The sequence below is a fragment of the Mastacembelus armatus genome, chromosome 6 (genome assembly GCF_900324485.2).
Source record: "Mastacembelus armatus chromosome 6, fMasArm1.2, whole genome shotgun sequence".
Lineage (NCBI taxonomy): Eukaryota > Metazoa > Chordata > Actinopteri > Synbranchiformes > Mastacembelidae > Mastacembelus > Mastacembelus armatus.
Genome location: NC_046638.1, coordinates 3,963,718 through 3,987,927, shown reverse-complemented (window position 1 = coordinate 3,987,927; position 24,210 = coordinate 3,963,718). Strand labels below are relative to the sequence as shown.

Genomic DNA, 24,210 nt, shown 5'->3' with positions numbered 1-24,210 from the left:
TTAGGAATAAGTGGGTATAGATAATGGATGGATGGATAGTACATATAATTAGAAAATAAAATCAAAATGTTGACACAAAATAATTTTAAAAAACACATAACAACCACACTGTATAAATATATATAAAGTGTGCATGCAATCCCAGGAACCAGAAGAACAGGATAAAACTAGATGATTATAACAGATTATAATTAATAAACTGCTATTTATTAATGGAGTAATTGATAACACGTTGCAGAGGATATGCTTTTCACATAAAAGCTGTCAATTATAAAGTTATTTGTTTATCAGGCAACACTCACACACATTTATTTATTACATTCATCATTTTCAGAATTCTCTATGATTCATTACATATTGTAAAACAATTTCCACCCACACTGCTGTGGGGTAGTAATTCATCTTGGTGAAAAATCATAAACGTCAGACATTATTCACTTACAAAGGTCTCCTAAAGAAGTTCCTCTTTCACCTGTTAAAGTAGTGCCTGACTTTTACATTTGGAAGAAAATGGAATTACTTAGCCTCAGTAGATCAATTTTCACAGTTACACAGAGTACTTCCTGCAGATTCAGATCTGTATGTACTTTACATTTCACCAACGTTTTAAAGTTGCATCCAGAAGTAGGAAAAATATGTTCATTTGTAATAGGATGAATCACTGTGTCAGAAAACCTGTACAGAAGGAGACAGTGTATTGTGGTGTGTGCTGCTTGGTCTGTCTCATCTTGTCTGGCTTGTCAGGCACCTGCTAACATGCTGTCCTTACAGCGCTACAGTGATGTTATCCTTCAAGCATTGACATCCCACCTACAATAACACAAAAACATTGACACTTCAATAAGATTATGAAAGTATTATTAAGATTAATAGCTCACATTCATTCAGTTTAATCTTTTGAGGTTATGAGGTTATGTTATTTTGTTGACAAAGACACCATGGAGAAATATCAAGAGTCTTGACGATGATAAAAATCAGTCATCCTGCTTAATTATACCATGTTACAATTACATTCAGAGAGTGAAACTAATTAGGAAGGAAGTGTCTTTATAAATAAGATTTGGTAACTACAGTGATTCTATGTAATTAATTTTAATAGTTCATTCTTGCACACACACACTGTCTTTTAAAAGATAAGAATTAGTTTAAAAGTGAAGTCGCTATGGCACATGGTGACAAATATGTTTCACTTATCGCTTATGTCTTCGAGAAGAAGTGATGCAAATGCTTCCAGAGTTGCAGCGTCACACAGAAAAACAGACAGTAATTCTGCTGTGGACATGGGTAAGTATGACAGCTCTACCCTCACTAGACAAACAATGACTAATGCGTGTGTTTGTGTCAGCAATGAGGAGAGGGTTATGGAGATATACATGTTCCCTGTTGACTGGAAGATAAACTCTTGATTTACTTTATGTCAGATGCAGCAGCAGGGTCACAGAGTTTAAGTCCATGATGATTTACTGGGCTTGGAGTAGCAAATGCTATTGCACTAAAAGATGAGGGTGCATTGATTATTACCAAAAATTAAGAAGAAGAAGTGTATGCACACAAAAATGTTATATATAATTACTGGGAAGAAGGCTGGCAATATTCTGTATGCTTGTTATTGTCAAGTAACCATGAAAAGACCCCAACCTACAGTCAACTGATCCAAACAAGTATCACCCATTTAGCCAGATATAACTTTGTTGTTGGCAAAAACATAAAATGAGACACCTTGTTGCACTGGGTTACATGTTCCCATTTGCACTGTAGCCAGTCTGCCCCAAATACACTGTCCTCATGCCATAAATATACACAGGTACTCCAAATTCATCCATATCTGAAAATAGTCCCCTTCAATTACACTGTTTACTGCTTTCTAAGTAATGTTTACTAAGAAATACAGTGACCAGCTGTTTTAAGAAGTTATTTTTATTTTTACATGATGAAACTATGACTTGTTTCTAAAGATTTACAGAACCTCCAGGGTGGGGAAAATGGACTTAGACCTAAATATAACTGACAGGGTTTAGAAACAAAGTGTTGGGAGACTGATATTTGTTCTATGTTTTCATGTTTTCATTTGTTAGCAACACTTAAAGCCATTACACTTCTGGTATCTCTCTCCCCTTGCAGATGTATTTAGTAAGAATCCCCAGCCCAGGCTGTACAGTAAAACTGCTATAGCAGTCTCTGTCCCAAATATGCTGCTGATTTGCACTTGGATGGAAGTCATGCATCATGTTGTATTTGTCACTGAGTGGATTAGGAGAAGGGGCTTATTAGCACAGTGGGGAAGGCTGGGGGCAGCTTTCTGTTAGGCTCCAGAGAGCACTGCTCTCAGCAGGTTGCTGGTTGTTGTTTCTGATTTTGCTGATGAAAAACTCATGTTACTGAACGTGCGTCACCAAAACAGTACGCATGGAGTAGAAACCAGTTAAGTATTAAGTATTTACATATACGAGAGATATCAGTTTATCTTACAACCAGTAATGGCAACATATCACTCTCCACTGTTTCACAACTTCCTCTTTTATATTGCTGCTGTGGAGATTTCCCTTCACACCTTTTTAATTCTTTTTCTTGTACTGTGTCAAACAAGCCACAATTATCAGTAAATAATGCCCAGCTCATTAAAGTCATCGTTTCTATCATTGCACTTCCTAAAATGAAATGCTAAAAAGAAAGGAAAACAAGAAATGACACAAATTATTTGAAAATATTTATTAAAGTAAATATCATAAACATTGTAACATGTATGAAGTAAAACAAATATATCATTTAAAGGTTATGATTTTATTTGAAAGTCAAGCTGACTGAAGTCAGAAAGATAAAAAAAATCACTTGGTTATTAATAAAATAAGGGAATAAATAAAAACATTAAAAAGGCATTTCTGCTCAAGAAATGAAGCAAAAGCAGAGATTTCATTTACTGTGCGGCTGGAAAACAAGAACTTGAACTCTTGACAAAGATTTGTAGTGGTACTCTACTGCTTCAGTGACAGCCAGGCCACTTATGACTCTCAGTACATTGCTTAGTCGAAGTATTTACAGTGTGGTAAGTCACAATACTAACATTTTTAAGAATCCTTTCTATGGTGACTGGTCAAGTAGAAAAATCTGGATTGAAACAAAAATACCTATAGAATTTTAAAATGGAAAAATATCAACAATCTCTTATCTTTCAAGATTTCCTCATCTACAGTACAAAAGGAATACATCTGAAGAGTGGTGTGTTCAACACCGCATCATCTGCTACCTTTACACTCTTGAAAATATCTTTTCAGCATTATAAACATCCTGCAGCACCAGTACATATCTGTATCAAGTGCTATCTTCAAACTACTGTATGTTGATATGTTAGTATTTCTTAAATGCAGACTTTTGTATGACAGCAAGAGCTTACACACACACACAGGCAGGCTGGCAGTCAGGCCAGTTTGGTTCAGTTTAGTTGGCCTCCATTTGAAGCTGCGTCAAGGCGAAGCGAGGAACCTGGGTGCCAGGAAGTGGACCTGTATCACCCCTCACTGTGTCGAGTCGGAATCACTGGAGTCCAGGCTGGCTTGTGTGGGTGTGGGTGTGTAGTTGTGATGGGCAGCCGTTGAGCAGTGGAGGGTTTGTGTGCTCCGCCGCAGGTTCTCCAGGGACTGAAGGAAGGAGCGCCGTGCCCTCTCCTCTTCCAGGGGTGAGGAACCTTCTTCTTCTACCTCTGCGATCTCAGCAAAGGTGACAGGTTGTGTTTTGAAGCGAGCCTCACGAGGTCGGCGGGAGCGGCTCTTGCCTCTTGCTGGGCATTTGGGAACTGGAAGCTGCTGAGGAAACTCCTCCATGGCTGAGGCCATAAGGTGGGCCGGCAGGACGTGGAAGCCAGAGGCCTCAACAACCATCTGACGCACAGCAGCCATTGGCAGAACAGGAGCCCAAATGAGTATAAAAGGAAATCTAGTTTGGATCAAAGACAACACAATGTGTGAAGGAGGTGACAGTTCACTGCTTTGCCACAGTTTCAGTCTTGCTCTTCCTGGTGCCTTCTCTTACTCAAAGAGAAGTCTCTGTCCCAGAAGTGACAAAGAAGGAGCCTGTCCAAAGTCAGTCCAAACAAACACTCCTCAAGTCCAGGCACACTAAGGATTATCAGTCATAAAGAAACAGCTGCTCTGGTCAGCCTCTATGCCTCACTCCTCGGTGTGAGTGCTTCAGTTTCAACTCTGCTGGTGTCTTTGGTCTCTTTTCTGTCTGTGGCACTTTCTTGTAGTGTGTCTGAATCTCAGCTCCAGCACTCTCTTTTATATCAGCTCACATCCCACTCAGTGTCTCTCTCTCTCTCTCTCCCCCTACTCCCTGTCTGCCAGGTCCCTCCCACTCCCCTCCTTCCCTCCCAGTCATGGTTCCGGCCTCTAGAGCAGCCAGCCAAGCAGTCAACCCCTCAAAATAAACATGAGAAGAGAATATATGTGTTTGTGTGCTGGGTGTGGGGACCTTGACAGATTTGTAGTGGAGCAGAGACATGTAGAGAGAGGGAGAGAGAGTGGAGACAAAAATGGAGATGGTAAAATGGTTTTGAAATGAATCAGGTGGAGACATGAGGAGAAGACTAAGATGAGGGAGAATTATGGACTAAACCAAACAGATATTACTGTAGATTCAGGATGAGTTTGTCTTGTGAGAAAAATAACAAGCAGCCAAACTGACGTTAACCTCTAACATCAATTAAAGCCTAAAAAGGAAGGACAAAAAAAAAAAAAAAGACATTTTAGTATGTGACTATGGGTGTAAATATCTATACCATTAATTTCTATTCTTCATTTTGCATTACTGACATACTGGGGAAACCAGTATTTGATACACTCTTTGCATCTCTCTGTTTACAATTTACACAAACAGGCTGACATTGTTTGCTCCACTGAATGTCTATCTTCATGTACTGAGCACTACTCGAAACCTGAGTCAAATTCTTCATATGTGAACAAAGCTGATTTTACTTGCCAACTGCTTTATTGTGAGTTGGTTGCTTGCCAAATAACTATGGTCCGGTCAGGTAGACATAGTAATGAGCTGCAGCAATAACACTACAACATGTACATGTGGTTCACTCCGAAACATGTGGCTAAAGAGTAGGCTTCTTCCCTGAACTCACCTGATGTGTGTGTTTGCAGAGAAAGATGGCAGCCAGCTCTGGTTACACTGTTTATACTGTACACATGGAAACGTGTCTGCAGGTGACAGAATGTCAGGTAATTATTATAATCTGTGCATTGGTACAAGCACCTCATCTGTTATCTTGTGTATGTACAGTATAGCGTAGCAATCACACATGGGTACCCACACATAACAGTAAGCTAAATGTAGAATAATCCCCCTGGACTGTGTGAGGAAAGGAGAGCACCCTGTGGAAACCCAGAAATGTTCAAATGATTCCAACCATTTAAACAACCACAGGTTAATGTAAGCAATAACTAAAATTCTTACAGCCTTTGAGACTGTGTGTTGCTAAAATGTTTATTTTTTTTTGTTCATAAAAAAAACACAAGGCTGCAATACTGCAGTCTCTCAGTGCACAAGCTTCTGTATCAAATGAAGTGTATTAATAAGTGATGTTTACTTGCAGTTATATAAATTGGTATTTTTCTGACACTAAGGTCTTAATGAATACAAAAAAATATGTTACATGTATCTCATACTAATCATAGACAAACACAGGAGCAATGCCATAGAAGGGCTACTACAAGCTGGTTGCTGTTTTCACTGAAACCATTATAAAGGTGCTGAATAATTTTCACTGCGGCCTAATTGTTTGTACTCAAGACATCACAGTAAATTTTGCAATAATTAATTAAATCCACTGTTACACAAATTCCACCCTTTTAATTCTCTAATAACTATAATCAGTCATTCTAAACAAGCTAATGAAAAGCAGCAAGTGCGTTCTAAACACACACGACGAATGTCAATGAGTGTCTGCAGATGAACTGTCTTAGTTCTGTCCTAGAATTAAATTTATATATTCTCTAGAACCAAATCTTTAAAGTACTGATTAGAAATCTATAAACTCTGATTTAAAATCAGCACAACAACCTTAATAATATTAACTTTGGTTATATTTTTCTGAAGGTTGATTTCAGTTTTGTGTGTTTAAAATATAATTTTACAGTTAGCTTGGTATGTTATTGCAAAATCAATGTGCAATGTGATGAGAGCAAATATAGGGACGTTACTAAATGAATGAGTCTGACATTGGTTTATACATCCAACACCTGTAGGAATGAGGCTAACTATTATTTACTTTATTATTTAGTATTTACATTACTAATAGTTACTTTAAAAGCTACAGCTTACTAGCTGCAGTTGTGTCTGTCTGTCAGTAAATATGTAATGTGCTGAGCCTTATAAGGAGTCAAAGTCACAGTAGACAAGGAAACACAGAGGATCATTATCAGTTGCAGCATCATCCCAATCACCATGTCACATCATCTTAGCTGTAATCGTAAAGGCTAAATTTAAATTGTCGCTGCTGACAGGGGCATGTCAGGGTTGGTGCTGGTGGAGAATGGCAGGGTCAAGTTGCATTCACACTGCAGATCGCTGTGTGCAAATACAGATTTCCTGATCCATATGTGATGCAGCTAAAATGTTGAATCATGTTTGAATCACTTTTTCTAAATTAATATCTGAAACACTGATTTTGTGAGCCACGCCCTCTACTTTGATTTGCTCACTCATAAAAATAAACAACTCTTGTTTTTGCAACTTCAGGTCAGTCAGAACTTCAAGTGCCATGTGGGGGGTGGAGCCATTCCCAGCTGACATTGGGCGAGAGGCAGGGTCCATCCTGGACAGATCACTAGTCTATCACAGAGCTGACACCGAGACAGGCAAACACTCACACCAATGGAACACTTTGAGTGAAGGGACCCAATCCCAAACTGCATGTCTTTGGACTCTAAGAAGAAGCTGGAGCACCTAATGCAGACAGAGAGAACATGCAAACTCCACAGAGAAAGGGCCTCGTTAAATGGGCTTCAAACCTGAAACCTGTGTAAAAAATGTTTAGTGTTGCTAAATGAAATTAGCTTTTCAAATGTTTATACATAAAAGCAGGGTGACAGTGTCAAAGTGGGCAGGACAGCATGCACACAAACACCACAAACTCAGAATGTCATCCATACTTACTAATATTAACTTGAGCTATCAATAACAGTGACATGGCCATCGTGCAACGTTCAGGCAGTTGCACTAAGGTGACAAGGTTTTTGAATTTCAAGGGCTTTCCTTTGGAGTGGTTGAAGAGTTTTCAGGAGTGACGTTATGGGTCCTCAAGCATTTACTGGGTGACACTTAAGGAAGTTTAGACTGAGACCAGGTCATCCTATTTCTTGTCTCTCTCTCACACACACACATACACCCACACACAGCAGGATTGTAAGGCACTGATCTGAGCTTGTAAACAATCCCTTGCTCTATTTTGAGTTGATCTAATGTCACCCACGTTTAAGTCAGCAGCTGCATTTCAACTGACATCACATGACAGCTTTTTAACATGTTTGTGCGTACACATGTGGTATGTCTATCTATATATGTAGTGTATATGCATGCTTGGTATTTGATTTAAATCACCACCCATTTGATTTTGTGGACAGAGCAGAAATGTACTAGGTCAAAAACTGTGTCCTTGGAGACCATTTGCACTACACTCATCTTTCAATGCTGTTGTTTAAACAGTCAGATTTGAATTGCCTGTCCTAATAAATTTCATACAGTCCATATTTGTCCATATTTCCCCTGCTTCTTTTAAAATTAAAGCCTGCATAGATGAGTTCAGAGGTTTAAGCACCAAAATGTACTTAAAATATCAAAAGTGCTCGCTATACAGAAGGACCTCTATTAGGCCATTATTGTTAATACACTAATATAGAATCAGTACATTAATGGTGGTTGAGGATGAGTTTATAATAGTAATTCATTAGTTACATGAACATCTGCATCTGTTTTGCATGTAAAATCTTAACCTCAAACGGGAGGGTGAGGGTGAAGAGAACTGAAAAAAATATCTCCTGAATAAATTAATAAACTTTAAAAAAAGAAGAACCCTTCAGATTATCTTGGTTTCTTTGTCTCTAGTCCATACAACAGGACTGAATGCACTTCTCACATAGTGCTAGACCTTCATGTAACTAACCTCTTACTAAATTGTACCACAACTACTTCATCACTTGTGCTCATTTAGGAAATTACACAAACACTGTCACAAAGGTCATCCTGGGGCCTGCCTCTCTCTGTTCTATCATGTATCCTGTATCCAAGAGCTGATGGCATTTTGAGAATACTTCCAGCAGCGAGCATCGGCAGAGGAAGCTGAGAAATAATCCTCTCCAATCCTCTCCTTGATCACCTACTCCACCCTTGTCACACCCCAACCACCAACTTCCCCCACACATTTATTAATGACGGCATGAAACAATTAGCCATACACTGTATACATTTTCAGTATTTCCTCAGAATATCTTTTTTTTTAAAATCTACTACATAAAAGAGATTTGTTGCAGTGATAAACCCAGGTATACTACCCAACTCTGCAGCTTCTCACTGGTTTTTAGCCTATTGTATCTCCGTATTTATTTTTACAGCACAGTTAAGCCATGACACAGTCTTACTGTCCTACCTGTCCAGAAACAAACCACACAATTTCACTTAGCTCTCAGGAAGCGTGAGGGAAATGGTTATGAAACATTGGAAACAAAGTTAGAAACAAAGGCATTAAGTGGAAAAGGAATTAAATGGAGTCAATTTAATTAACAAATTAACAATTTAACATTCACCAGATTATAAGTCATTGGTATGTAAATGTGTTTATGCAAGTTTCTGTGTAGCAGGTGCGTTGCAGGCAGGATTACAGGTTAAATCTAAGGAATTAATTTAGGGGTTCATGGTACAGTAGCTATAGACTATACATCAATAATCTATGTGAAGCGGCATCAGTGCAACTGACTGCATGTTAACTAGTGGTTTCCTGATATGCACCTTATAAGCAAGAACATGAAAAAAGCAAGAAAGGTACAGACTACAAACGCTGACACTGAGACACACATTAATTCAAGAGTTCCTTAAATTACAGTCTGTTTAAAAATGTTGTTTACAGCACAGACAAAGGACACAAGAAACCTGGAGCCAACACTCAGCATGAGCTTCTCAACAAAATTACCTCCACCAGCTGATTCTGTGGTGGTCCAACTTGATTCAATTAGCTCCTCAAAACACAATGAATAAATCAGTCTCATTCATGTCCATTTAAAATGCAGTGTCACGTAGAGCTAAAGTCAAAGATTAGCACGTGTCTTACACTTTGAAATCTGGAGAATAAGACAAAATTAAAAATGATCTTGAACATACTGACAGATATCTGGAAAAATCGTGTGAAGGATGGGAATCGTACGTCAGGTTGATAAGAACATTGGTCTCATGTATTAAGATAATAAGTCAGCTGCTATCAAGTATGTCAATTACTGAGAGAAAAACAATAGCTTTTCAATATATGTCACATCCCAGATGCTTCAAAAGTCCAAATCATCAAAAGATACTTGTTTCAGATTTGAAATAAAGGAACACTCTCTTCTTCACTGTACTGTACCTGGTTTTACATTAAAATCCTAACTTCCTGGCATCTGTGACATAATGACAAAAAAATGTAATAACATATCTCCCAGTGAATCCTGAAACCTGTTTATTTGGGACCTTTGAAATAACTAATGCATACTTAGTACATAAATGACTGTGTGGAGAGAGTGTACAGCAACTTCCCTCTCCCTACAGCTAGGTCAGAGCTGTTGAATAGAAACAGGTTTAACAACAACTATAATAATAATGAGGGGACTTTTTGATTATTTTTGTCAAAGTGGATCTTACTGGAAAATGTATTTACTGCAATATAAAAGACTCCAATCAAACTTAAGCTTGCTGACAAGGACAAAAGAATTACTTCCAGTTTGTGTAGAAGAAGATAATGGGAGAAAATAAAAGAGACAGGAAAAAAAAGGAAAAGCCTTTTACCAGATTCACTGGGTCAAGAGGTGAGGTACACACCACAGGCCACAGTCCCGACCAGCAAATCACCCCCTACCACTGCCATGAGATGCCCCTGTTACCATAGCAACCTAAATGTCAGGGTTGTGTAGTCACACAGTAGCTCAGGTGCTGCATTTGTCTTCCCTCCCTCTTTACAGAATCACGTCACAAGTGATTACGGACTTTAGATACTGAGCAATAGCCAGGTGCAGTGACTGTACACAGCATAGTCAGGTCCTCACGTGTGGTACCATCCTGATTGTGGACTGGTGAGACCAAAACCTGAGCACATTCACTGCATCGGGAAACTGTGCAACAACTACTGACACTGCAGATGTACTGAGTGGATGAATAACAGGTCCATGCGTTAAAGAGTATCTCCAACATGTAGGTCAGTGTTGGTATGTGCATTTCCAAATTCTGCCCGTTTCTCCTCTTTATGTTGAGCTAAGGTAATCAGAAGCTCCAGCTCCAACCAAAATATTTTTGATGTTAGTAACTTTTCAATTTACAGCAGCGTCGACAAAATAAATTCTTGCAGGTGTTGTTGAAGCTCTGTCTGGAAGATGTTGATTCAATTAAATGGATTTATAGGCTAATTTACTGTTACCGCATTAAGATATTAAATCTAACATTTTTGCTTGTATAACACCAATGAAAATTTACTGCCACAAGTAAAATATATTTACACTTAATTTAGGTTAAATTTGTGGCAGAGCTCTTATTATGAATGGTTTACAATGGAGATACATCTTTCACACTGTGCCCACCACTAGTATGTAAAGTTAAATGCTCCAACAGTAACTTCATATTAATGATTAAAGTGACAGTTTTCACAGTCTTGTAAGAATTACTGCAAGGTAACCGTCTTCATATCAGCAACTACAGGTAACATTGAGACCTAATTTCCTTTATTTTGCTAACTAGTTTTCTGGCTACAAGTAAAAAAATCTGCACATATTATTTATTTCATTGTTTACATAAACACCGCTATGTCAAACAACTTCTGAATAAATCCAGTGTAATTAGCTTTATAAAGAGAAGTAGTTCCGTCGGCAGTGTGAGCAATGCTGATCAGTCAATACACACGTCATCGTCTGAGGGTTGGCCGGGTTCCCCTGCCCTCCTAATCTTTAGACAGTGTCAGTAAAACCCCATAGGGACAACACAGTTATTTATAGAATGAGACTTGGAGACTGGGAAGTATTCCCAACCAGGAACACTGTGTCTGTTTACGCTATACAAACATGTGCACCCTTGGATAACATAATAATAACAATGAAATCTTTCAGATAGAAAACAGTGATATTTGTTCTAGATTTTATTTGAATATTTAATTCAGATTGTATCTAGATATGTACAAGATTATATTAATTATGGTTAAGTTAGTACATAAAACCTGGAGACATACAGCTTTTCCCTGCCATGCTCTGATTTGATGCCACATCTTGTCTGATAATCTAGTTACAGGATTGTCTCTTGAAATAAACCGACCAATAATACCCCATTTACGTGTATTTGTCTTACATCAATTTGACAAATTTTTTACCACATTTGTGATGCATTGCTATCAGTTGCAATGTGCTCAAGATGCCACTGATGACGTGCCTGTTAACATGACATTAATGTCAGATGCCAAAACTCACACAGGAAAGACGTGACTTCACAGGGAAGGGGGTGGATAATAAAAACAGTGGGAGAGATGCATGAAGACCAGCTGAGGTCATGTTTTCCATGATCCAAAAATTAGAACAAGCCATTGAAATAAAAATATAAAAGACTGACACATGAAACACTACTGGTTTTAGTCACACACACAAAAAAGGGTTGTTAATTTTGAAGAAACCATGTATCTTAGTGGGAAAATCTTAAAATCTATGAAAAAGCAAATAACATTCTTGTCTGACAGTCCATTACGCATGTTTACTTCTGTAACAGAAAAGGGAACAAAGACAGGAACAAGATGCAATAGTCCTGTTATAACACACAACATAAGATCTCAACTTCTGTCTCAAGAAGTTGCCTGTAAGTCCCAAACATTTAACAAGCAGGGATATACTGTTATTGTTCTGAAGTTCAGCAGCCAAACGCAAGTTAATATGTTTACAGAGAGAACAACAAGCCTATTTATCTCTCTCAGCGGTCGACCACAGACAGGCAGCTGCAATGTGATCTGCACAACCCAACTTCATCAACAGGATAAAAGAAAAGTAGAAAAGGTGGCAGAAGACAGGCATGGAAAAGTGGAAGATGAAGAGGCTAATAGGGGCCGGAGCAGAGGCAGGAGGAGGAGGAGAGCAGACTAAAGCGATGAAGCCCTGTGGTTGGGAGGGGAAAGGTGCTCTGGTGTGGGGGTGGGTAGAAGTCTATCGGTCAGCTCGTTCCCAGAGCAGCTTCCCAGCAAATCACAGCATGGCACAGACAGCACTTAAGAGTGTATTAAAAACACACACATACACGTGTAAAACTAAATACACACAGTATACAGTTTGATGTGTACACCCAAAGACAAACGTTAAAGCTCACAGACTATTAGCTGTGTGTTTATCTACCAAGACAGAATGGAGTTAGCTGGACTATACAACCAGAATTCATATATGTTCCATCACTTGCACCTTTTCCATAATAAAAACATGACTGCTTGGTTATGACTGTTACTCACAAACCATCCATGGAAACATTTTCCAGTGATTACCAATTGTTTGTCTTCACTTGATTGTATTATATTGGAAAGACCCTGGAAGAACATCTGTTTTGTTGTAGCTAAACTGGATCTAAATAAAAAAAAAAAACAACTTATTTTTGGTAATAAAACAAACTAAAGAAACAATGGAAATGTGTTACTTAGGACAGAAAATTAAGTAATTGTGACAATAAGGGTTTAAATCTAAGTTATGACCTTTGACAGATGAAATTTCTGCTCTTCCCTGCTGTCCTGTCCATTTGAATTATAACAGGGTTAACTGAGAAAACTTAGCTTAAAGCTTTACTAGACAACTTTGGCACCAAAACCACAATTCACAACTCGAGGCTTGTGAGCTTTTGACATAAAAGATTGTGGTGAACTGGTTTTATCCCTGGTGTTTATAGTCTCTACTTATGCTAGTGGCTCTGTGAGGCTGTACTTAATAGGCTCAACAGCTGCCTTGCAAGTTTGTTTAATTATAGCATTATGTAACACTATTGCACTTCTAGTTAATATCCTTGGTTGCATGTTTCCTGCTAGATTAATTTCAATATGCTTGCGGTTTTATTGACTGCTAATGTGAGACTGGTGGCGGAAAAAGAGGTGGTCCAAGTAAACAGCACAAACAGGAACGTTACTGGACTGAGGCCTAAATGGGTGTGATCCATTCAGTGGTTCCAGTAGCTACAAAGACAGCTTAGAGGACTTAGCAACAACTACAGCTCTGATGCAGCTTCTGTACACCCAGACTGAGATTTCCAGCTCTTCAAAACAGGTGGACAGGAACAAACAGACATTGGCTAATGCAAGGGATGGCAGCTTGCTTGGCTATCATGTCACATGCCAGGATCCTTCCCAGGCTGACCGGACAGTAACAATAAAAGAACAGAGCTGGGAAAGTGCTGCTTATACAGGAAGTCTAATTCCGAATATGTGGTGGGAATGAATTTATTTTCTAAGTTACATTGATCAGGTTGTATTGATTTAATTTTTGGTTCACTGCAGAACAAGCTACAGCATCTACAGGAGATTTATTAGATTTTTCAGTTTAGTTGCCATGTCTGGACCATAAAACTAAAACACTAAGTTTGAACATGTTTAAAACACTCTTAAACAATCTGAGAGAACTGTAGTCAGTTAAGCATATTTTAACAAGCAGCACATTTCCTTCATTTTCAAGCTTTGATTACTGCAGCTTTAAAGACATCCAACAAAAAAATACACTGCAATTCTATAATTAAGTAAAATTTAAAAACTGTATATATAACTGAGGGACAATGTGAGCTGCATGTGTGTAGTAGACATTTTCCCATATGTGACAAATCTTAAAGACCTGCTGTCTTTTGTACTGCATTTGGACTATTATTATAATAATTCTGAATTTGTGTCTTTACAGCTAGCAGAACACTCTGTAGTCAGTGAGCAGGTACAAGACTTACCACAGGGCATTTCCACTGCACAAAAACACTGTTCCTGTTGTGTGAACATAAGGCACTGTCCCAAAACCAAATCAAATGTTCAGCCCAGACCTGTTTCACATTCAGTGGTGTAATGTTCTCATTGGGTACAAAGTGTCCCAATTTGTGCCTCTAGAAGCCCAATATCAAGGAGCTGGTAAAATCATGACGCCACCTGCACTGCAGTAACGAAAGGCCAAGGATGTATTGCAAAACCTGCAGCACTCACTGTGGACCTTCCTTATTAACTCATATATACACTCAAAGGGTCCTGGACAAAGAAAAGGTGTCTGGTAAAAATTGTATACACTGTTGTGTGTTACTTAAGCTGTTTGCTCAGTTCTTTTGGAGACGTGCAGGAGGTAACGTAAACTGCTGTTTGTCAGTTTTATGATGGTCATTGTCAGACTGTTGTCAGTGGGGAGTTTGGGAAAATATTACAGCATTTAAGGCATGAACCGGATGAGACTGATGGAAAAGCACATGGAAAACTGAGCTAAGCAAAGGCAGCAGTAAGTGTGTCTTGTCGGTGTCAGATAGTATTCGGTTTTAACAGCACACTTTGAGGCTGAACTATTGTTACTGTCACTGCTTTAGTTGTCAGAAAGCAAAAATGTTTGGGAAAGACAATCAAGAACTATAATGCAGCCAGTGTAGACATTATAACAAAACATATATAATTTCGCTTGCATTAGGTGGAGTGGGCATGCGTGTGTCTGGGTTTGAATGCCTTATTTTAATAGGCAAGGGGATCTTATTCAAAATAAAGCATGGTGTTAGGTGGCACAACAGGACACAATTTTCCAGCTGAACTTTTTTATTTCAGAAATATTTGAAAACATAAACAAGCACCATGTGCTGGTTGCAGAATAATAAACCCTAATGCTCTAAACACAATAACCAAAAACTTTATCAGACTATTGTCTGAAAGGAAACAACTGTCTGTGCTGAATAAAGTCAAACTAATATCCAGCTGACATTTGATTCAAGCCTCAAAGGAAATGGTTGTTCATACTGTAGCCTGTAATTCAATCATGTGTTTGCAGGACTTGTTTCAAACCGCTAAAGTGCTTCTAAGTTCACCGAGAAGGAACATGATGTTCACAGTCTATGTTCGATAAGATCTCTCCATTAGTTATTAGGCTAAGTCTGGACACAGAGCTCCCTAAGTTTTATGTACCTGAATCTGACTGGAGTTTAGTGTTGCTTGGCAGTGAAGCGAAGCTTAGTCCCCGGCCTGTGGCCCTCCGGCTCTGGGCAGATGGTTCTGAAGGTCAAGTTGATGCGTGGGCCTCGGTCATGGTACTCTTTAGCCACTTGATGCTGGTGGGGGCAAAGAGGCAGATTTTATTAAATTAAATCTAATTTTCAAAGCATCTTACATATTTACTCTGCAAATATTTATGTGTAGTCATTTTTCCATATAAATAAGCAGGTAATGCCTCATATTCTTGCTGAAATACAATCCTGCAGTGGCTGCAAGGAGCTATATCAAGCTATATCAACAGCAACTTTCACTGATTGTTCTCAAATGTTAGGATTATATACTGAATATCTGTGGATTTATAATTTTGGTCGAACAATATAAGCATTGTGAAGTTTTCACTTTGGACACTGGAATTATAATTTTACTGTCTCCTGACATTTCATGGGCAAATGGGCAAAATTATTTATCATAATGCTACAATTTAAGTCCTGGACATTATCATTCCATATACAGAGAAGAGCAACTGGTGCATCATACTCGGACATACCCAAGTATGCAGCAAGAGCATCTTCAAGTGTAGGCTTAGCCACTATACTTTTGGTCTTCGATTTTTGTCAAATAATCATGATATAACAATATATATTAAAATCCACACAGTAGAAATGACCATCTTTCATAATAGTCTAGACTAAAAACAAACTCATACATGAATGCAATTAAAATTAGAAAACAAATAAATATGAAAAGACAAGGAAGAAGGTCAATATTGTCAGGAGATTACTGAACACAGGAGGGTTTTGTTTTGCAGCTGATCTCTATACAAAAGTCAAGTTGCCACAAAGTGTGACAACACTCAACAAAATTTTCTAACCATGTGGGCTAAAAGTCAGATTTATTAGACTTGGCAAAAACAGTGCACAGTTTTCCCTCAAGAGTTCAAATCATTTATATCTGTTCTTGCCTTGTTTTTCCATTTGTGCTTCTTGTGCCCTCAAAAATCTGAAAAGTAGTTTATCTGGAACAGTGTGGAAAGAAAGAGTCCAGAACAGTTAGAAATAACCCTGTATCCTTTGTCAAACAAATGAAGTACTTTAGTTGGATTTACAGCTTTAGTTAAATATTTAGCCCTTACTTCCCTCAGTCAGAGCCTGAGCCAGCAAGTTTTGTTAGGCAGACTTTGGCTGCAGTGACAGAGACAAAATTAATGGTGGTGTGATCTTCTTTCTCTTGCAACATCTTTAAAGGAGAGATGAAACCTTTGTTGAGAGACTCGGGGAGGTCTGCCCATAAAACACCTCCTGTGACCTTCTTTCTTGCAAGCGCATCTCTCTTTTGCTAGTAACTGATGCTTGTTGTCTAAAGAACAAACACCAAGTGGTGTTCCACAAGGCTCCATTCAAAGGGCATTGTTATTTTTATTTATAGTGTAGAATGCTCACATTAAAAAGAAAATTTAACTTAAATTAAATGTTTTGAGCCCAAATGATCTCTTCTTCATAGCCAATCAAAGGTGCTTTACAAAGCATGATCTACTCTTTTCTTAAAGGGTTGTTTTCATTACTTTTACCTGCAATCAATACACAAATGACAAATTTTCTACTCCTCCTAACATTCATTTTAACTGTGAGAGTGGTCGGTTATGAACAAATACTCTACATTCTGCTAGGTCTAAAACTCAATCTCAGTTGCTTATGTTGTGCAGTTAAAAAAGGTCAAACTAAGTGGTTTGACCTGTACTAGACATAGGTGATGTGTTTATCTACTATTCAAATGGCTGAAAACATTTAGTCACCATGAAATTCAAACTGGTGTAATATCACCCAGTTTTTTTTTTAAAGAAAACAGCTACATACTCACACTGTATCTCACACACATAAAGCCTTTCTAACCTTTATCATGCACTGCAACACACAACTGTACACACAAACGCAAATGCACATACAAAAAAGGAGCAGGAGCAGATCATGTGAGGTCTGACCTCACCGGGCTGAGGCAGTACAGGTTTTCACTGCATGACTATTTACTGTAAATGTCCAAGATTAAACAAAATAATGGTTTGAGTAGATGTTGCTATTAATAATAGTTAAGAACAAAATATTCTATGTAAGGCTCCCCTCCAAGGAATATATCACAAAAGCATATTTACTTCCTTAAGAATCAAAATTAAAATACTTAAAACCAGCAATTGTCTGAGTTGTTACCATTCAGAGGAAAGTAATATTCATGTTAGCACTCATTATATCAAAGAATTACTGTCACAGTGCATTGCAATAGGTCACCTGGACAATAGCAATAGGTTTCATAACAAGAGGCAACCTTAAAGTTTATAATACATAAATTATTAGTTTATAATACATCTCTATACGCTGTACTACTTTTGCTGCTCTGCTATAATTGATGAAATGCAGCAGTTGTTCAACAACTGGTAGGAGATGATCTGCTGATTCAGGTCTTTAAATTGGTTTAAGGCATTTTTTTGTACAGAAAAAACACAAACAGCACAGCATGTGATTTATACACAAGTTTGGTATAAACAGACCAGACCCTAAGACATTTGCTCAAATGATAACGGAAACATAAAACACAAGGAACAAGACATTCAATATTTCTCAGTCTGTACAAGTACAGTCTGTACAAGTGTACTCTGCCAAGTGTAGTGTGACAATATCAACTGAAGCTTAGCAACAATAAATGTTTCCAAAATAAAAAGAAACAGCAATTTCTGAGTCGAGCAGTGGTATTTTTATTAGTGATCATTTTTGCTTGCATGGACCCTGGAATTGGATTGGTGGAACCTACCTGCCAATCGTCCTGTGTAGCTCCTTCCATCAATAGAAGTGTCCCGTGACTCAGTGGAACCCGAATCCGCTCCATGTAGGTGTAGTCACCATTCTCCTCCTAACACATAAACACATGGTAGAGTACAAGGTCTAACAATCTAATAATGCTGTGTGCATTGGCAGAGTGTAGTGTTACATGACATGCTGAAGGCAGATTTTGTTGCAAATCAGTGCTAAAAGCCAATAACACTCATGTCCATCATGACTAATGAAGTCTGCCTCCTAAGAAGCATTTAACACTTTAAATGACAGACAACCAGTAAAACTCAGGGCTCTAAATATTCTGCTGAGTCTAAACACAAGAAGTGACTTGAGCCTTTTCTCTGTGTCCAGTTTGCATAAACCCACCACGGCTGCTGTTCTGCACCTGACCCTCCTTTTTATCTTTTCATTAAGATTTGCACAGCAGTTCTGCTTTATTAAGTAGCATGTGGCAGAAGCAGGATCTAGCCTCCTTGATTTGGAGCCAGGTCTTACTACCAAACTAACTCAAGAGACATAAAAGGTCACACATACTGTTTGCAGGTTTTAGAAGGCCAAATCAAATACTTTATGAGACAACTTTAATGAATGTTCAGAGTCTGATCTAATAGCCCCCTGCAACCCTATAATGGATAAGCAGGTACAGCTAAAGGATGGATGGAAGCTGGACTTAAGGTCAAAACCAGGAATTAAATAAGGAATCAACCAAATTAAAATCGCAAGCAAAGGTTCTGAAATTTTGAAATGTAAAAGCAGCATCAGAAAATAACAACACACTTGTTATGTTGTACCTAGTCTTAATGTACACATAACTATGCCAGTACAGTATGTACATATATTTGGAGCAATTTAAACTAATTCAGTGCTCTAACACCATCTCACTGGTGGAGGCTGCTTGCGGAGGCTGAACACTCGGGTGTCGCCCAGACTGAGAGAAGCGATGGTGGGTTTTGCACCCAAGGAGGCCTCATCATCACTGTGCCAGCCGATACTGTCATGGCCATCCCGATACAAGTTGCACAGCAGGGAGTTGAAGCTGCAACCGGTCACCTGCTCCACTGCCTCACGAAGCCTTAACAGCAATGGATGCCACTTTAAGAACAACAAAAAAAAGAAAAACAAGCAAAGAAAGAGTTCAAGAGATAATATAAAAGGAAGGACATGACAATGTTTTAAAAAGTAATAAAATGTTAAAAAAAACAAAAACAAAAGGAGGAGACAGTACTGGTTTAGTCTGTATTCTAATTTGCAACTAACTGAAAAGGGGGAAGTAACATAATAATATAAAAAATATAATTTATGAAAAATACAAAAAGCAAAAAGTTAAGAAACAAAAAAAAAACAAAAAAAAAAAAAAACATGCTAGTGTAAAATTAAAATATGTAAGATTTGTGACCAATTAGGATTTTATCTAACCTGTGTGTTAGCTGCCATCGTTGAGCGGGCATATGTGTAGGGTAACTCTCCATACCAGCAAGTCAGCCTGGGCTCCTCATAGGCCTCCCCTGAACCAAATCACACACACATGCACATACAAACTTTATTTCAAAAGAAACAAATAAGGTCATGATCACAGCATCCTGTCTCTAATAGCATCTGGTTCATACAATTAGAATCAGATTTCACACAAATCACTTCCATTTCCCAGTATTTCAAACTTTTTCAATTAACAAAATGTGCTGAAATTTTATTCAGGAAAAGATTTGGATATGTCCAAGGTAAACTGGCCTTCAAAGCCATTTTTTAAAACTTGTCACTGAGGCTACATTTCTGTTCTTATAATATATTGAGGTTCACAATCCAGACTTACTGCTGATATCTTAGCAATAATGTGGTAGCTTATTTATTAACGGATCCATTTAACATGGTTGTACAGGTGGCTCCACACATTGCAGCCTTTTAAAGTGGTAAGTCATCCAAGAGTAAGCATCAAACAATCAGCCCCTGCAGGGCTCAAATACATTTTAACCAATTTTTAAAATGCAGAACAGAAGGCATGGACACTTTTTATGATAGAATAAAAGCTCACAGAATCATCTCTACACTGCATCAGTAATTGGGTCATGGCAATTTCAACTTCAAAAGAGAATGGATTCAGTCTTTTTCCATCACTACCTCTTTTTTGCTGAATGACAACATTAAGTAGAACAGGAAGCTGCTATAGTTTTGTTCCTAGTGTATTCCTTTGCTGTATTAACACATACAAAGATCATCTGCTTTGTCACTAAGATCTGTTTCTACCAAAAGGTAAGGTAAGATAACCATCTAAATCTAATTTCTTTCCATCTGTCTTCCTTGGTCTCTTTGGTTCTCTGAGTACAACTAGATCTCTTCCAAGAACCAATTATCTGCTATTAGTGTGTTTTGGCCAGCCTTCTGCAACGAGAACATGGTGAAACTAAAACAAACTGCTTGAGCAGCCATCACTTTTAATAGTGCCAAATTATTCTGGGGTTTGCAGATAATATTTATAAATATGTGTGGTCATTTATTCCAACTCGCAAAAGCTTTAGTCTTTCCATAAATAGAAGTTATCAGAGGGAAAAGATTTAAAAAAACCTTCACCCATTCACAGGGACTAGTTTGAGGCCCTGAGAAATGGTCGGAAAAACTGAGTCAGTCTTGGAGATGGTTTTAACATAAGACAGGACAGAAGACAGCTGGAGCAGGTGACTGGTGAAGTGTTAACACCAGTCTTCCAGTACTTCCTCTTTAACCCAAAAGTCATATGGACTTTGTTGACAAAGTCTTAGGAGTGATAAATTGGGGATTACACAACTTTCCCCTACAGTCAGTGTTTAGAAATCTTCCTGGTCACTTATCTTCATCGTAATGTTTGTGTGCTACAGAGCTGACGTAGAATAACACACAAGATAGAGGAATGCCAGCTGAGAAAAAGGCTCAACAGACTCTCTGTACATGGTCTGTCTGGGTACAGTTTGTGAGTTATTCTTTGCTTTGAAAGGAAAATTCCGACAGTTTTCCTAAATGAAGTTTGCACTTAGACGTGCAAATAGACAGTGACTCCAGATTTTGTTTGAGCAAACTCTGCAAACTTGTAAAGATATACAGTGGAAAATTAAATTACAACAAACCTTGTGTGTGCACTAAGTATAAACCTATGAAAATTCACACTGAATGTTTCTAAACATATTCTGTTAAAATGACAAATTTAGAGGGTTTTGCAGTCTTAGCAGAGCTGTGCACTCTGTGCCCTTCCTAATTTTAATTTATACCATGAAATGTCTCAAACAGGGGGGCAGTACAGTTCAATACTGCACTGTAATGAAACCTGAATAGCAAAACAGCTGCTGTGAGAAAACCCTGTTTACAGCCCAGTGTACACCACAGGCCTACATTTCACCTCTTCTATATTGCTTCTTCTGAAGCCACTAGTACCCACCCTGTCTGTAGTTGGTCTTCTGGGACCAGGGAAGCTCTGCTAGCAGTTTACTGAACATCCAGTCAGCCTCTTCTGGGGGAAGAAATCCAGGCAGCAGCCGCAGTCTGGACAGACGATAGACAAAACACACAGCCACAGAGAGACAGAGGGACACACTAAGTCACCAGAAAAGTAAGGTGGATATATAAATCATACAGCTCATGTAGTTAGTATTTTTTCATGAACTCTGGTGACCAAATGGTTTAGAGGAGGGTTAGCAATTCCAGCTCTCAAATGCCACTGCCTGCTTGTTTTCCTACTATGCCTGACCTACCCACTACTGACTACCTGGATCAGGTGTGTTCAGTCAGTCAGAAACTGGAAGATACCATCTCAGATGAGGGTCAAGTGGAGGTACCTGTCAACCTCTGGTTTAGTTTGCCAGTCACCAGTCCTTGGCTCAAAAGTGCGCATTGACCTTTTCCTGTCATTTCTATATTATACTATACTATACTATACTATACTATACTAGTTCCCTAATAAAGCCATTACATTTCTCCCAATCAATTTGTCAAAAGATGGCCAAGAATTTGTGTGTAATTTACCCCTGTCCCACCTTTGGTTTATTTTTACTCATTATTGTATATAATATAATAATATAAATAATTTTTTTGCAAAACACTGCCATATATACATACCACATATTTCTACATATTCTGTATCCATTAAGAAATATGGCTTATATAGTTCATACTAGAAGGCATGATATTCACTTAACGCTGTAAGTATTAGTTGTGGCATTACTGCCATCTAGTGGACTGGTCAGATTTTCTCATCTATAGTTCTCTCTGAGTGTGTCTGCGTCACTTATGAGTGTACTCACCTGGACACTCCTGAAGGTCCATGGCTGATCTGATAATCACCTGCCTTTCTGTCCAGAGCATAATGCTGTATGTTAGTCTACCTGTGTGTAGCATACAGCCAAATATCCAAACACAACAACGTGCAATAAAAGACAGAATCAAAGAAAGAAAAAACCCTGAAGACGTCTATCCAGTGAACACATAAATGTGGAACTTACTCTATCACCTTCTCTGGTGGAACATCTCTTACTGGCTGTGATGGAAAAAAAAAAAACAGAAAACATAGTGCACTTTCTTGAAATGTGTTGTGACATGTTGTAATAGGTGAGTCTCCTAAAATGTTTACTGTCTACCTTGGCAGGCTGGTGAAACTTGAATGACTGGGATGTTTTCTGTGGCTTAGATCCCCAAGGCCCTGGGTCAGGGTTAGCATTTTTGGGTTGATAGTTGTTTGGGATTGCACCTGTTTAAAAACAAAAAGTAGAACCTGCTTTCAGCATATAAGGCAGGTTTATATGACTTAGTTAAGCTTATGTGTTTCAGCAAGCACAATTTTTATTAGCAGCCTGTGCAGCAAAAAAAAAAAAAAAAAAAAAAAAAAAAGCAGGCAGGTGCTGATACATAATTTTTTCGCAGTTTAAGTTGTTTGTGCTTTTTGTTTCTTTTTATCTAATTTTGTTTACAGTTAATTTTTAATTGTGGACTGGTTTAATTCTTATATGACCCTTGGCTCACCTGTTGGTCCTGAGTGCTTTGGTGCTTGTTTGGCCCAGGATCCCTGGACTCTGGCACGTTGACGCTTATCAGACATCACAACACATCTGAGGGCTGACGCTTTCAACATGTAAACAAACTGCCCACAGACCAACAGAAATACACTAGAAACAGTTCACTAGTCATTTTTATGACTTAAAAGAGACCATGACGTTAAATAATGCGGCCTAAACTGGGATCTAATTATTTCTACAGCAAGACATTTACATCCGCTTAGCTTCAGCTGCAGTGTCAGGCCGCCAACAACTTATTCTTTAAAACAACCTGGTCATTTCTGAAGCTGAGCCAGATAATTAGCTGACACAAACCAGACTCATTGAAGACACGTTAGACTTGGTGAGGCTTGTAAACCGTCTAAAAGTAACTTTAACAGACACTTTACAAAGGTTAGTATTTAAAACAAACACCTCGATGACATGACTTACCTAAGTGGCAGCTAAAATACAGCGACAAAGCTAGCACAAAGACAAAACTTCACATATGACTGTGGTTGTTCGGCCATTTCCAACGTGTTACAGAAAAATAAATTCTACCCGGAACTGAGATGTGGAAAAAAGGTTCCGCCCTATTGTAGGTTTAAATCTCAAGTTCCAACACCGTAACAATAATTTGTCGTAACATTTATTATTTTTACTATTTAATATTTTTAATGTTATTTAATTCATTCAATAATTCAGGGTGCGCACACTTTACAATAGCATTTTCATTTTTTAGGACTTTACATTGCCATGTAAAATCATTAAAGGTAATATTATAGCTTATATTATTTTGACAGCTGTAAATAAGAGTTTACAGATTCATATCCAAAACATAAACGTTAATCATGTACTAAAGTCAATTTTGAACTTGGTGCTTTAAATTGTACAGTATTTTCACATCAGTAAATGTAAACAATGATATAATTAATCCATTATTTTCTAAAGTTCCAACAGACTTCAAAACAATTATTTTATTAAATTACCTGTAAAAAAA

At 38.1% G+C, this 24,210-nt stretch overlaps 2 protein-coding genes across 6 annotated transcripts; both read right to left on the bottom strand.

Moving 5' to 3' along the window:
- Positions 1–663: 663 nt before the first annotated feature.
- alkbh3 (alkB homolog 3, alpha-ketoglutarate dependent dioxygenase) lies at positions 664–23,771 on the bottom strand. Of its 5 annotated transcripts, none has more exons than XM_026311761.1 (11): positions 23,664–23,771; positions 23,200–23,317; positions 22,818–22,927; positions 22,683–22,717; positions 22,485–22,532; positions 21,623–21,726; positions 19,636–19,724; positions 19,102–19,311; positions 18,197–18,295; positions 15,371–15,513; positions 664–810 (listed from the first exon to the last, which is right to left on the bottom strand). In XM_026311761.1, exons 2-10 carry the CDS (start codon positions 23,306–23,308, stop codon positions 15,388–15,390), a joined length of 930 nt encoding a protein of 309 aa, XP_026167546.1. In that variant the 5' UTR covers positions 23,309–23,317; positions 23,664–23,771; the 3' UTR covers positions 664–810; positions 15,371–15,387. The 5 variants fall into 5 exon arrangements, with proteins under 5 accessions (XP_026167546.1, XP_026167545.1, XP_026167548.1 ...); XM_026311760.1 differs by lacking the exon at positions 664–810 and adding an exon at positions 3,802–3,930; XM_026311763.1 differs by lacking the exon at positions 664–810 and adding an exon at positions 3,802–3,930 and having other exon boundaries at positions 23,200–23,298; positions 23,664–23,759.
- Positions 2,695–3,925, bottom strand: c6h11orf96 (chromosome 6 C11orf96 homolog). Its single transcript, XM_026311766.1, has one exon. The coding sequence runs from the start codon at positions 3,891–3,893 to the stop codon at positions 3,513–3,515; it is 381 nt and encodes a 126-aa protein (XP_026167551.1). The 5' UTR covers positions 3,894–3,925; the 3' UTR covers positions 2,695–3,512.
- Positions 23,772–24,210: the final 439 nt, after the last annotated feature.

What these genes read in the sequence shown, in the direction of transcription:
- c6h11orf96 (XM_026311766.1), bottom strand. Translation starts at nt 3,893, where the DNA reads ATGGCTGCTGTGCGTCAGATGGTTGTTGAGGCCTCTGGCTTCCACGTC.
- alkbh3 (XM_026311761.1), bottom strand. Translation starts at nt 23,308, where the DNA reads ATGTTGAAAGCGTCAGCCCTCAGATGTGTTGTGATGTCTGATAAGCGT. An exon ending in CGATGGCAGCTAACACACAG is followed by an intron (nt 19,312 to 19,635) that starts GTTAGATAAAAT and finishes TTGTTCTTAAAG; the next exon opens with TGGCATCCATTGCTGTTAAG. An exon ending in CTACACAGGACGATTGGCAG is followed by an intron (nt 15,514 to 18,196) that starts GTAGGTTCCACC and finishes TGCCCCCACCAG; the next exon opens with CATCAAGTGGCTAAAGAGTA.